Source organism: Vicia villosa, linkage group LG5, assembly GCF_029867415.1.
Source record: "Vicia villosa cultivar HV-30 ecotype Madison, WI linkage group LG5, Vvil1.0, whole genome shotgun sequence".
NCBI lineage: Eukaryota > Viridiplantae > Streptophyta > Magnoliopsida > Fabales > Fabaceae > Vicia > Vicia villosa.
In genome coordinates this window covers 150955419-150969584 of record NC_081184.1, presented here as the reverse complement: position 1 = coordinate 150969584, position 14166 = coordinate 150955419, and the positions used below count along the sequence as shown (strand labels likewise).

The following is a 14166-nucleotide window of genomic DNA, read 5'->3' as shown; positions in this document are numbered from 1 at the left end:
TGACACTCCAAAAGACGACCACCCCAATCCTAGTAATTTATAATATTAGATTTTTTAAATAATTTTATCTAAAGAAATTCAAAATTTTCCATTTGAATCGAGGTAGTCTTATATCCTAGAAGCTACTCCCATAGGCATTATTGTGTAAATTCTGAATCACGTTGTGCAATAATTCTAAATGTAAAAATCATTTTAAGACATGGTTATTACTAAAAAAAAAAAATCATAAATTTTTTCTTAGAGAATGATATATTGACTTCTCTCTAAAAAAAAATTATAAGTTTTTTCTTAGAGAATGATATATTGACTTCTCTCTAAAAGAAAATTATAAGTTTCTTCTTAGAGAATGATAAACTCTAAAAAGAAAATTATAAGTTTCTTCTTAGAGAATGATAATCTCTAAAAGAAAATATAATATTTGAATCACTTTGTACAATAATTCTAATAGTAAAAGTTATTTAAAAACAATTTTACCAATAGAAAATAGAATAAATTTCTTCTTAGAGAGTGACATATTGACTTCTCTCTAATTAGTTGAGATTTATGTAGTCTTATTTATATTTTTAGACCAATAGAAAATATGAAAAAAAAATTGTAAATATAATTTTTTATTACATTATAAAAAATACAGAATCAATTGAACTACTCCACCAGCTAAAAAAATGTAAATATTTAGTTAATCAACATATGATAATAGATAATATTCAAAACATCGTAAAAAAATCATTTGATGTTTTATTAAAAATATGACCATAAATATATTCAACGGAAAAGATTAATTTGAACTTGAATTTAATGAAATCTTCATATTTCCCATTGCCATCATGAATTGTTGATATATATGTATATTCAACGAAAAAAAGAAGGTCTATTATTATATCATTATATAAGTTTTAGTTGAGATAGAAATTTGGCTGACAATTGCAAAAATAAGGGTGTTTAGACTTAGATCAACAACACAAGGTGCAGTAGAGGAAGCTCTTGTTGTGAGTTTAGATGAACAATCCACATGTTTCAAAAAAATTGAAGAGAAAAAAAATAAAAAAATTAAATAAGGGTGTTTAGATCAACAACACAAGGTGCAGTAGAGGAAGCTCTTGTTGTGAGTTTAGATGAACAATCCACATGTTTCAAAAAAATTGAAGAGAAAAAAAATAAAAAAATTAAATAAGGGTGTTTAGATCAACAACACAAGGTGCAGTAGAGGAAGCTCTTGTTGTGAGTTTAGATGAACAATCCACATGTTTCAAAAAAATTGAAGAGAAAAAAAATAAAAAAATTAAATAAGGGTGTTTAGATCAACAACAAAAATTATAAAAAAATTAAATAAGGTCAAAAAAATTGAAGAGAAAAAAAATAAAAAAATTAAATAAGGGTGTTTAGATCAACAACAAAAATTATACAGTGGGATTCGAACCCACGCCCTTTCGGACCAGAACCTTAATCTGGCGCCTTAGACCAACTCGGCCATATCAACTTATTTTTTTTTTATCAAAATAAAGTTATTGAAACGTTGATCACTGAGAGTATGTTTTTCAATAGCTGTAATTAATTCATACTACCTCTCACTTCTGCACTTCACTCTGCACGTGAACCCAAATAAAAATCATTTCTAAGACTATATTTTTAAATTACTAGTATTTCTTACTACACATTTACTAGAGATTGAACTTATGTCTAGTATATTAAATTTTATTAACATATTTAATTACTTTAATTATTTTTAATTTTTCATGTACAAATATTTAAAAACATAAATAAAATTCTTGTCAAATAATTTAAAAATAACTCAAAAAAGTTCCATAATTAAAATGAAGGACTTGTCTAATACAAACAAAAAATAAATCATTCACATCAAACTAATATATACTAAACCTATACATTAATTTAATTCACTCTACAAATTAAAATCGTTGTATAGAAAATTAATTTTAGAATTAAATATAATATTTTAATTAGTTCTTGCCTACGTCGACGACCAACTAATCTAATTAGTTCTATTAGCCTCCATGTCCACTTTATAAAAAAGGTACAATTTTTTTTTGAGAGCATTGGGAACCGTCGAACCACGAGTAATGTGTGGCTCTATGTGGTTAACAAGTATAATAGGTTTTTACGATGCCAAAGAGAGTAAAGCAAAACTACCATCAACATCATCAAAGAAGACAAATACTTTACTAAATAAAAAAAGCGAGAAGGTTCTAATGTTTGGCGCAAGAGAATCAATTGCCAAATACACATCAACGAACATACTTTGATCGCAAGCATCAGGATCATCAAACTCCATCACGCAAGACCTTCTCTTGCATACTCAAGGTATACAATTGCTTTACACAATTTCATTTAATAATTTAGTATTCATTAAGGCTCCATTAAATCTACAAAGCATTCCTGCAAAAAATAAATCTAGTTTTCACCTTTGGTACCTAAATCCTTTTTGGATCATGGTGCGTTAGTAGCTATAAGAGATATAATGTTATTACCTTTAGACCTTCTTAGTTTATCATAACAAAATGGCTCTAAGTGGCCAAACTTGTTACAGAAAGAGCATTTAAAGATGTGATGATTCAATTTCTTTCTAAACATAATGTCAATAACCACGTCTAAAATTGGCTAAGTATCAAAAAGTTCAGCCTTAACACACTTGTTACGTCGACCAAGATGGTTGGAAGAGTCTCATGAACATATCCACAAGATTAGGATCACTCTCTCTACAAAACATCTCCAGAATCTCAAAAAGGCGTGCACCAATTGGTGTTTCGACGTGAAGATATATGGTTTAAAGGTGACTAGTTTGACACACTTATCAGAGGTTGTGGACTTAGGATATTTTTAAGTCCAAAGTTTGCATAGCTTGAAGGGTGACCAAGGCATATCCCTCTACAAAAGCAGTTAAGAGGTTTCTTAAAAAAGTTATCAAAGAAATAATGGATTTGCAGTTGTTAAACATTGGATCATGCTGCGTTAGTAGCTTTAAGCGATTTAGGGTTATTACCTTTAGACCTTCTTGGTTTATCATAACAAAATGGGTCTAAATGGCCAAGCTTATTACACAAAGAGAATTTAAAGATACAAAAGTTCAATTTCTTCCTATTAAAGTCTTTACTAAAAGATTGGACACATAATGTCAATAGATCAAACATATCACCATTAAACGGTGGAGGCATGTTTAGGAAGGTCATCTTGTTAAGTTTGAAGTCATCTTTAAATATGAGTTAGGCTCTGATGCCACTTGTTGGACATGTGAATCCAACCACAATATGGGGTTAAGTGTGTGGGTTTGAAAAATATTGATTGAAAACAAAATCATTGCTAAAATCAGTGATTAAAAGAATTTTAAAACAAACAAGTGAATAGGCAGCAAAAAAAATAAAATAGATGGAAACCCCGCGGAAAGAAAATAAAGTGAAAGAGATGAGAGAGAGAGAGATACCAGAGATTTATACAGGATCAACCTAACTTGCTATACTTCTATGCCCTGTCATTATTCTTGAGAACATCCACTATCTTAAGAGATTTTAAAAGGATGTGACAACGAACCTCCTTTTACAAGGATATGAAGTTTAATGACTAACTTCCAACCAAACAACGGACAAATTTTATCCTCTAAAGTAAACATTGATTTTGCACGGGTTGATCTCGAACCAAGAAGGAGTTTTACATTAGTTATCCTCTGAGTTCAGATATAATTTTATATTACCTCTCCGCCAAACCAAACTGAGGTTTTGCACGAGCTGACCTTCGATCTGAGATCACATTTTACACAGGTTAATCTTAAACCAAAATAGCTTTTCTCACCATACTGAGCTCAGAAACCAAGATGAGGTGGTACATGGGATAATCTCAAACCAACAAGTTTTTTACATCGGACATAGTTCAGGAGCCCGTTATAGAGATTTTGATGGTTGATCTTCACAAACCAAAAAGAGCTTTTGATGCATGAAAAACTCACAAACCAAACGGAGACTTCCTAAGACAATCCTTAAACCAAACAATAGTTTTCAGTGTTTAGCTCACAACCAAAAAACTTCTTATAGAAGAATATTTTACTCAATAGATAATACAGTCTTGGTTAATTACAATTATGCTCTCTCCCAGAACAAAGATCCTTACTAAGCACAAGAACACTCTCAAAGAACTAAGACAAAATATATGTAAGAAAAATGAGAGATTTTTTTTAAAAAAATGAAAGTGTGAGAAATTAGGATTAAAGATAGTTTTCTATATTATTTAAAATGATAGAGAGACACTTTTTTTATATGATAAAATGTGGTTTAAATTTAGAAACAATTCAGGGGTGAATTAACAACCATAATCGTTTAGGCTAATTAATTGTTACACATGAATAATCAATTGTTTGAGCCACAGATGAAAGGTATTGATATTTAGTAGCTCTTAATCATTAAATATTATCTCAATCAATTGTAGATGTTACAAACTAAAAATAATTGATTAGGGCCAATTGATTATCCAGTTTCAAAAAGGCCGCTAATTGATTAAATAGTTCCCTGACTAATTAATTAGACCTTAAAAACACTTTCAGATGATTTTACCAAATAAAGAATGTCTTCTCAAAAGTTTTTATTGTGTGTGTTTGATTTTGTCTAAGTAATTCCAAAATTGGTCTTGTGCCTTTATGAGACACTAGTCACTCAGACGGACACAACCAGACGAGCTTTTACGCTTCCTCACTTTCACAAATTTGAAGCTTCAAGTCTTAGCATCATTATCTTTAGAATCACACAAGAGCTTTGAATCTTATAGCTTGATGAGACTCGACATATCTTCAAGTTGATACCTAGAGAAGCTTTATAAACAGCTGCTGCTTAATAAAGTGCAATCTGCTCTGATGTTGGCCAAGTTGTGCACCATTGAGTATGCGCTCTTAGAGCATACCTGTTGTATTTGGTTGATATTGTTAGAACAAGAATTGTTCTGATCAATATTCTTAGTTTTGATGATAACATTATATATGAATTTTGTATAAGACAATGTGGTACTCTAATCCTATGCATTTTCCATTTCAAGAAATATATAAAGAGTATGCACAATTCAGCGCAAGAAGCACTGACTCAGAAGGTTCAAGTATGCAACATCAGAACATGCTCTCGCAAGACATCAGAAGATGGTCAAGCAGAATCAAAACATGGTCTATGAAGCATCAGAAAAACTTGAGTTCAGAAGCAGAAGCACTGAAGTTCTTATGGTATCACGCTAGAAGCACTTCAAAGTCAGAAGACAAGAAGATGTTTTGCACCAAGCTGAATGACTCTGATATTCAAATGTTGTATCTACAAAGATCAGATCAGAAGCAAGTACAAGATGACAGGCTACGCTGACTGACAAAAGGAACGTTAGAAGCTATTAAAGGCAAAGTCAGTTAAAGCAGGAAAAGCAAGGCTCGAGGTAGTTGACAAAAGAGTGAAACATTAAATGCAAATCTGTACGGATCACGCAATGCATTAAATGCTCCCAACGGTCATCTTCTCATAACGCCTATAAATAGAAGTTCTGATGAGAAGCTGAACACACAACTCTTGCGCAAAATACAGAAACGCTGTCAAATTCAAAAGCTCTCAAACTTCATCTTCAACCTCACTACTCTTGTAATATAGTGAGATTTAAGCTTAGAACTTAAGAGAAATATCACAGTTGTGATTATAGCTTTTTAAGAAGCATTTGTATACTCTTGTAAACATTTATTTTACATTGATTTGTAAAAGGTTCCTAGAGTGATCAAGTTGTGATCAGTAGACTCTAGAAGACTTAGAAGTTTCTAAGTAGTGTATTTCCTAGAGTGATCAAGGTGTGATCAGAATACTCTAGAAGACTTAGAAGGTATCTAAGTGGAAAACCATTGTAATCAAGGTTGATTAGTGGATTAAATCCTCAGGTGAGGTAAATCACTCTAAGGGGGTGGACTGGAGTAGTTTCGTTAACAACGAACCAGGATAAAAATCATTGTGCAATTGTTTTTATCTTAAGAGTTTTTAAAGTCACACTTATTCAAACCCCCCATTTCTAAGTGTTTTTCTATCCTTCAGATACAACCATCTTCGCGGACAAGAGTGCCACATATGTTGATGTGGTATACCTGCAATACTTTGATGACTTGGATTCGGTCCATGAGTACAATCGGAGTGGCGCTTGTTTCGTATACATGTACTTCAAATTAGGCGAATGTGGTATGTGGAAGACGAAACATGTTACAAACAACATCACAACTTTTGAAGGTAATATTTGTGTATTACTTTATGTCATTTTCATAATACTTAAAATGTACATCCACTTTTGCATCTTTTACTAATTATTTAAACGTATCATTTCCTTGCTTAGATTCTCTCACACTTTTCACACATATTTGAATGGTCATATTTTCTGACCTACACCGAGGATATGCCACATGTTATGGCATTCAACCACTCCGAGGGAACCAGGCGAAGCATCCATACAGAGTGTATCTTGATTGCATTGTAGTAGAGGATATGCAATTCAACGCGTATGTCCTTCACTGTGAGACCCTCCCATTGGATGACTTGCCTTCTACTTTGGTTGGTTGGCTCGCGGTTCACGTTTGACGTATCTTCATATGCCAGAGCGTGTCATGAGGCATTTCGATTATATGCAGCTTATTCCCAGAGACCCTTAACAGTCTGCTCCTTCGGCTATGAAACGCCGAGACATGAATACAATGTTTCATGGTTATATTTTTCATATGGTACCATATGAGACACAAAGTATCTTAGCTCCTAACAATTGGAGTGTTATACAAGGCTACATTCGGTGGTACTTCAGGGTGTCACATCTCTATATGATACAAGATGCCCTGAGAGATCCACCTATACAAGCTCATCTGGATATACTTAAGGAGGAGCATACTATAGTTGGTCATGTCGTTGATGTGCTGCCTAAATGTCAGTGTATCGTGGAGATTGGCCAGACGGTATTGATAGGAGACTATTTCTGGATGGGTTTGTAGTGAAGGACATTATGGATGCCATGAGGGGGGAGGCACTGATGTCTGCAGTAAAGGAAGCAGCGTAGGAACAGGAGGCGCAATCCGTCATACGCAGTAATTTATATTTTTTGTATTATTTTAACACTATTTTCTATTATATTTTATTTTGTACTCTAGATTTGGCTTTATTATGTACTATGAATTTATTAACTTATATATGCCATTTTGATATTATTCTAGAAGTGTGTAGTTTAAATTATACAGAAAAATCTTGTATCGTCAAATTCATCAGAACATCTCTAAGTAAAATGTAGAAATTCATCAGAACCACTCATGCAATGGTGATTAAATTGAGAAATTGTTTTCAGAAATTAAAAATAATACATGTTCCATAGATTGATCTTTCGTACAGGAACGGATAAATTGTCACTTTTACAACAGAAATCAGATAGACGATAAAGTGACACTTTTACAACATACGATCTCTTACAGCAATTAACTCACACATTAACTGATCAACCGAGCTTAATTTACAGCAACAACCTCATCAACCAGAATATTTAGTATATACATTAACAACAAACAAAACCTAAAATTCAAACTGTTGCTATTGGCTGTCAGATGAAGCTTAGTTGCCAACAGAAATTATGCATAAACATGTGCCATGCGCCATGATACATTAACTTTTATTTTTATTTTCCACACTTCAAAAAAACAATGCACAACAGCATGGCCTTAATTGCAAACTGAAAATCGAAGAGAGAGAAAATATAAACAATCAAAACATGATTGTGCAAATTCCATACTATCTTGCATAACCACCATCTTCTGCTTTTAAAAAGTTGCCAACTTGATCTAGTGCCTGCGAGATACAGAACAATATACTAGTTATACATCAGATATAAAGAATTTAGATTGAGCTTTAGCACCCAGGAACGTTTCAGGTAGCCCAAAACTAACAAACTGAAATGGAGTTACAAGAGCATGGAGCAGAAACTGTTCAAGACCTCAATTGCAATAGCGGTTGGAGACAAATCAGATGCATCTCTTCGGCCCAGTTTTGCTGCTATATCTGCGCACGACAACAACACAGCATTAAAAATTGCATTTTGATTGTTATATCAAGGAAGCTTGAGCTACAACTTGAAGAAATAATATGTTTGAGCTTCACCAGAGATTATAAAGAAACAAGATCAGTCTTTTTAAGTGGAGGAGTTATACAGTAACATATGTTTTAAACTTTTAATTTTAGGCAATCTTGAAATACTAAGTAATTTAAAAAACAAATAAAAAAAAAAAGTTAAACTACGGACATCACACGAGGTTGTAAATGCATACAAAAGTGTCTTCCCGTTCTTCCTACAGAATCTGGACAACTTTACAATTTTAATTTCAAAACAGAAAAGAGACATACTTTCTAACGAGACTCTGGCATTTGCATTGGCATAGAATTCACCTCTTTCTTCAAAAAGAGAAGACAAGCGCATCAAAGCCTGCATATGAATTACAATTAGTCAAATTATTGTGGCAAAATATTTTTTATGCACCTTCAGTGACCTAAGTTATAGATACTTAATATATTATGCTTTGCCACACACACAAAAAATAAAAAATTCTATGGATGTGAAACAATTTACCGCAGTGTAAGCATCCCCTGCTTCATCATGTAGAAGAGGGCGAGAGTTAGTTCCCACGGCTGCAATTCTTTTTGCCAATGCATCCACCGGTACATCCAACCAAACACTAACGCCCTTGTGCATATATTTCCTGGTAATTCATTCACGTACAAATACATATAAAGATGAGGAAAGATTTCATAATAGAAAGTGAGTCATAAACTTAGCTCATTATAATTAGTATGTTAATTCTTATACCAATTGATGGGTCTCAAAACAGCACCTCCACCAGTAGAAATGACAAATTTACGCATCAGGGACATCTTATGCAATGCCTCAGTCTGAAAGGAAAAATAAGAAAATGAATGACGAAAGTGTGATAGAACCAGAGGAAAGCCAGAACATTTTACAATATCTTAATGTCAGCAAAGTCATATAGAATAATATCAATTGGGAGATATGAAGGGTTACTTCTCCCCACATGTCATCATCAAACACTATGCTATCTACTTTAATTAATATTGCATTCCAGAATCTTATAACAAGCGTTAACTGAAGGACCAGAGTTTCAACTTTGGTTAATATCAAACTACCTATTACATCAAGTGATTCAGCTTGTTGCTTGCGACTAAATAATTGTAGAGATTAAAAATAACATGTCTTTAAACAGGGAGTTCATGGCATAGCCACTGTCCCTTATACATAAGAAAGTGCATAGCAACATGTTGGGGCCGCAAGTTTGAAGTAGAAGAAAAATTAGGCCCAAATTAGAGAAGCCTGGCTCTGTTGTGTGGCTACGTCACGAGAATGAGTGAAAATAGAAAATTAGTTTGGGTAGTTAAGGGGAGAATAAATAGGAAGTTGGAGGATAATGAGTTGGTTTTAGGAAATCACTACAGGTAGAGGCATGACTCTCAAGTTACCTGTGGGTGTTTCCCTGTAACTCTTTTCTTCTTGAGGACATGTTCCAAGAGAGTTCAGTGGATAGAGACACGTTATTTTCTTTCTATCGCTACCATACCACTCCTAACTGGTTGGGGAAATGTTCTTCTATTTCAACAAAAGATTCTAAGTTATGGGACAGAATTTCAACTGATCCAGTAAAAGGAAACACTGAAGCCAGTCAGTAAAAGGAAATACTGAAGCAAATCATACAAACTACAGGAAAATATTTTGTTTATCTGGATTCTCTTTGTTTTGGTGTTCTATACTATCCAGATTGTGACACTTCTAAGTACCACCATCGATTGGTATTACAGCACGCAGGTTGATCTCCCATCTCCTTGGAGCAACTTATAATATATACAAGCAGAAAATAAGGGTACTAAGATGTAATTAAAGATAAGAAAATCTAAAAGTTCAGAAAAGTTAAGAAGAAATCGAAACACTGAAGAATATAAAAACTTGAAACCGCCCTTTCCAACTGACCTCCCTATCACGAAAGAAAGATTCTCCATAGAGCTTGAATATATCAGCTACAGAGTTTCCGTCAACCTCTTCCTCAATCAATGTATCACTATAACATACACATAAAAATGATAGAGTTCCTTTATAACCAAAGACTATTGAATATTCAAATGCTACACAATTTATGTTTTTCAGAAACACATTTTTTCCCTATGAACAAAGATAAGAAATTAACATACTAACCAATCACAAAAAGAATAGCTAAGCGCTTGCGACATAATCTTCCCCACAGTTGTCTTCCCAGAGCCCATCATTCCTGCAAGTCAATTAGTAAGTATTTTGAATGTTAAACTAATCATACTTGCAATTCGTACCGTGTAATCACAAGACATCAAACAACGAAACTGACCAACAACATATATACAGCGTCCATTTAAATACGGCCGGATCTGTTGCGATTTTTTCTGCAAATTTATCGGTTCAAGTAAGAAAATGGTATGGTATATAAGATTACTATTTGTTGATCCCACTGTTTACTAGAACGGAAGTATATAATATAACATCAACTAAAATGAATTGGCTTAAATTAATTAAAAATTATGAAAGCACATGCTATTACCTTCAGAATCAACTCTTCCTCAAGGGGAAACTTATGGCCTCCTGATTCCAATATCGAAGCTACAATAGTAATAAAAGAAACAAAATATAAGCATTCGAAATGGGGCAGCACCAATGTTAGTCAGCAACAAATTAAACCTAGTGTGAGCATATACAAGTACTACATCTACTCAAAACAACACACTTTTCACTGATAGAAAGTACACTCAACTCAAATGTCCAGCTGGTGTGACTATTAGAGGGAACTTTGGTAACCGCTTTAATTTAAGTATTTTTAATCCATATAAGAGCTCGCTGTATGACAAAGTTTGACAAAAAAGCTTAAATTCCATAAGCTACTTGTGTTTGAATATATAACAACGACAACAACCAAGTCTTTTCCCACTAAGTGGAGTCGGTTACATGGATCAACTTGTGCCATAATATTCTATCCAGTACCATACTTCCATCCAAATCGCTAATCTAGAGATATTTCTTAATAATTTATCTTATGATCTTTCTAGATCTTCCTCCCTCTCTAATTATTTGACTTCTCTCCATCCGATTTACTCTCCTTACAACCGAATCTACAGGTTTTCTCTCTAGATGCCCAAACCATCTAAGTCTATTTTCCACCATTTTCTCTACTATAGGTGCTACCCCAACACTCTAATATTTTCATTTATAATCTTATTCTGTCGAGTCTTACCACACATCCAACGCAACATCCTCATCTCTGCTACATTTACTTTATTCTCATGTTGATTCTAATCCACCCAACATTTTGTTCCTTACAACATCGCAGGTCTTCCCGTAGTCTGATAAATTTTCCTTTCGGCTTTAGCTACCTTTGCATCAAATTGAACCCCCGAAGCCCTCCATTTCAGCCACCTAGTTGAATTCGATGATTTACATTCATTCTATTTCTCCATCATTTTATATTACGGAACCAAGCTATTTAAACCATATGACTTGAGGAATGATGTGGTTTCCCACTTTCACCTCTAGGTTAGAAACGTTTCTTCTTTTGTTGGACCTACATTCCATATACTCCATCTTACTTCTACTTAAGCGAAAACTATATATTTCTAAAACTCGTCTCCAACCTCTCATTTATATCCTCCTTCGACTCTTCAAAATTATTTGCATTCTCAACATTTGTTTTCACTGTTTTCTATCCTAAAGAGCTTATTGAATAAAGCCAAAAACATACTACTTACATATAATTAAAGAGCTTATTGAATTAAATTAAAAAGAGATTACTGCAGATAATTAAGGAGCTTATTGAATTAAGCCAAAAACAGATTACTGCAGATAATTAAAGAGATTACTGAATTAGGCCAAAAACAGATTACTGCAGATAATTAAAGAGCTCATTTCAAAAGCTTTTCATATTAATGTTTCTAGATGAAGATATTCATAGACTGCAGAATTTGGAAGGATATTAAGTTATTAATGACACAAGCAAGTAAAACTTTATTTGACTTGAATGATTTTGGTATCATGCAACAACCTAGCATCTATCAATTGCTGAAAAGCCAAAAATTAAGATTAAAATTATAAATAAATAAAAAAACTCACTTTCAATAATGACAATAAAGAGTAGAAATCAAAAACTACACTTTCAAAAAACAAAAGGAAAAATTAACAAAACAAAAAAAGCAATGTCAATTTATTAGCAAAACCTGGAATGTTGTTATAAGAACAAGCAATCTCCATATGAACATTCTTGCGGCGACTCATCCGAACCATTTCCGGTTTACCGGTTCGACTCAAAGATAATCCGGTTCTTCCCACCAACTTTTCGGGTCGGGTAAAACCCGATAAATTCAACGTTTGAACAGCTTTAGCATCCATTACACCAACACTACGAAGATTTTTCCCCAATTAACGATTCTGAATAAACAAAGAAATTGAAAAAAAAAATAACAGAAACTGAATCGAAACAAATAATAATCGATATTATTAAAAATAAAATAAACTTACCTGAAGAATGAAGTGGAAGGGATGAATTGAAGTTGATAATGAGAATGTTAGTTGGAGTTGAAAAATGGATACGAGAGTGGAATTCTTTTTATTTTTATTTTTATTTTAATGTTTCTTATGCGCGCACATGAACAAGATCCAATATTCCAACTTTTTAAGGTAAATTCAACTTTTTCTTTTATTGATAAAGCAAGGTTCATTGTTTTATTTTATTTTTTATTCAAAGGTTCATTGTTTTTCCTCCGTACAACTTGCTAATATAAATATGAATATACTAAATATTGAATTTTACAAATATTTAAAATATATTTTCCCTCAAGTGATACTATATTGACGCGGTGATGTTGACGTGGCATCATAGATAACCTTAAAAATAAAATCAAATTTATATGAATTAAAAATTTATTTATTTATTTAACAAAATTTAAATTTTATTGGGTCACACGTTTATAATTGGGTATCACACGTTTATTTTTACCAACAATGTAAAAAGTTTTAAAAAAATTATGATAAGAAAAATATGATGTAACGATCATATATATTCTATTAAGTCAAATTATAAATTTTTAATTAATTATACAATATACTATAAAATATTTTTATATTATTAGTACATCTCTATTAAAATCAATTATAATTTATAAGATACACATTTTTTATTGATTTTTTTTGTTGTTGTTATGGACAATGTTGAACCAAATCTTTTATTTAGAGGTTGTTTTCATTTTGAGTGAGTGGTAATTGACTAATAATATGAAGATTGACACTTACCAACCACAGCAAACATGCTGGATGCAGGATTGGTGGCAGTTGTGGTAGGTGTGATCCAAGAGTTGTGTTAAACGTACTATTTTTTCTAAATTATAATTTTAAATATGAACTAATGTTAATATAGTCTTATAGTGATGTTGACTTAGGAATTTAATTATATAGATTAAAATGATCTATTAATAATTGTTTTTTATTGTTATGCTAGTACTTTTTAGTGTATGGTTGATTTTGCAGGAAAAAAAATATTTTTTGATTAATTATATAAAATTTATTTTAATTAAAAATAAATTAAAAACAAAGTAATTTATATTTAAATAAATTTATGTAGAAGTAAATATTTTTAAAACATATATAAAAATGAGTAAACAATAAATTTCAATGTAAAAATTATATTTAAAATCTAAAAGCTAAAATTATAAATTATAACTTTGTATATATTTATTTCAATTGTAAAACTAATTCTATTTTAAAATAATCAAACACATTTAAATTGTTCCAATATCAAATATACACATATAAAATTTATCTAATATAATAAAACTATATTAATATATTTCAAATCATCATACCTAGTCTTATTTTCTTTTTTAAACAAATCTTATCCCACTTTATATGTCTACATTTTTCTCTTTTCTTAAACAAATCTTATCTTACTTTACAAATATACATTTTGTCTTTTCTTAAGCAATCTTATCCTACTTTATATAGATAAAAAAAAAAACTCAACTTTATAAATTTTAATTCAAGCATCGATGAAGAAAATTCATTTTGTATATGTGATCAGAAAATTTAAGTCACCCAAGCATTATTTGAAGTGGTTGACACACAACA

At 31.8% G+C, this 14166-nt stretch overlaps 1 protein-coding gene across 2 annotated transcripts; it reads right to left on the bottom strand.

The window, feature by feature from the left end:
• Nucleotides 1-7329: 7329 nt before the first annotated feature.
• Nucleotides 7330-12743, bottom strand: LOC131603186 (shikimate kinase 1, chloroplastic). Of its 2 annotated transcripts, none has more exons than XM_058875462.1 (11): nucleotides 12565-12743; nucleotides 12264-12474; nucleotides 10601-10659; nucleotides 10391-10445; nucleotides 10225-10297; nucleotides 10003-10090; nucleotides 8833-8915; nucleotides 8596-8725; nucleotides 8373-8451; nucleotides 7966-8030; nucleotides 7330-7820 (listed from the first exon to the last, which is right to left on the bottom strand). In XM_058875462.1, exons 2-11 carry the CDS (start codon nucleotides 12433-12435, stop codon nucleotides 7764-7766), a joined length of 861 nt encoding a protein of 286 aa, XP_058731445.1. In that variant the 5' UTR covers nucleotides 12436-12474; nucleotides 12565-12743; the 3' UTR covers nucleotides 7330-7763. The 2 variants fall into 2 exon arrangements, with proteins under 2 accessions (XP_058731445.1, XP_058731446.1); XM_058875463.1 differs by having other exon boundaries at nucleotides 12264-12445.
• Nucleotides 12744-14166: the final 1423 nt, after the last annotated feature.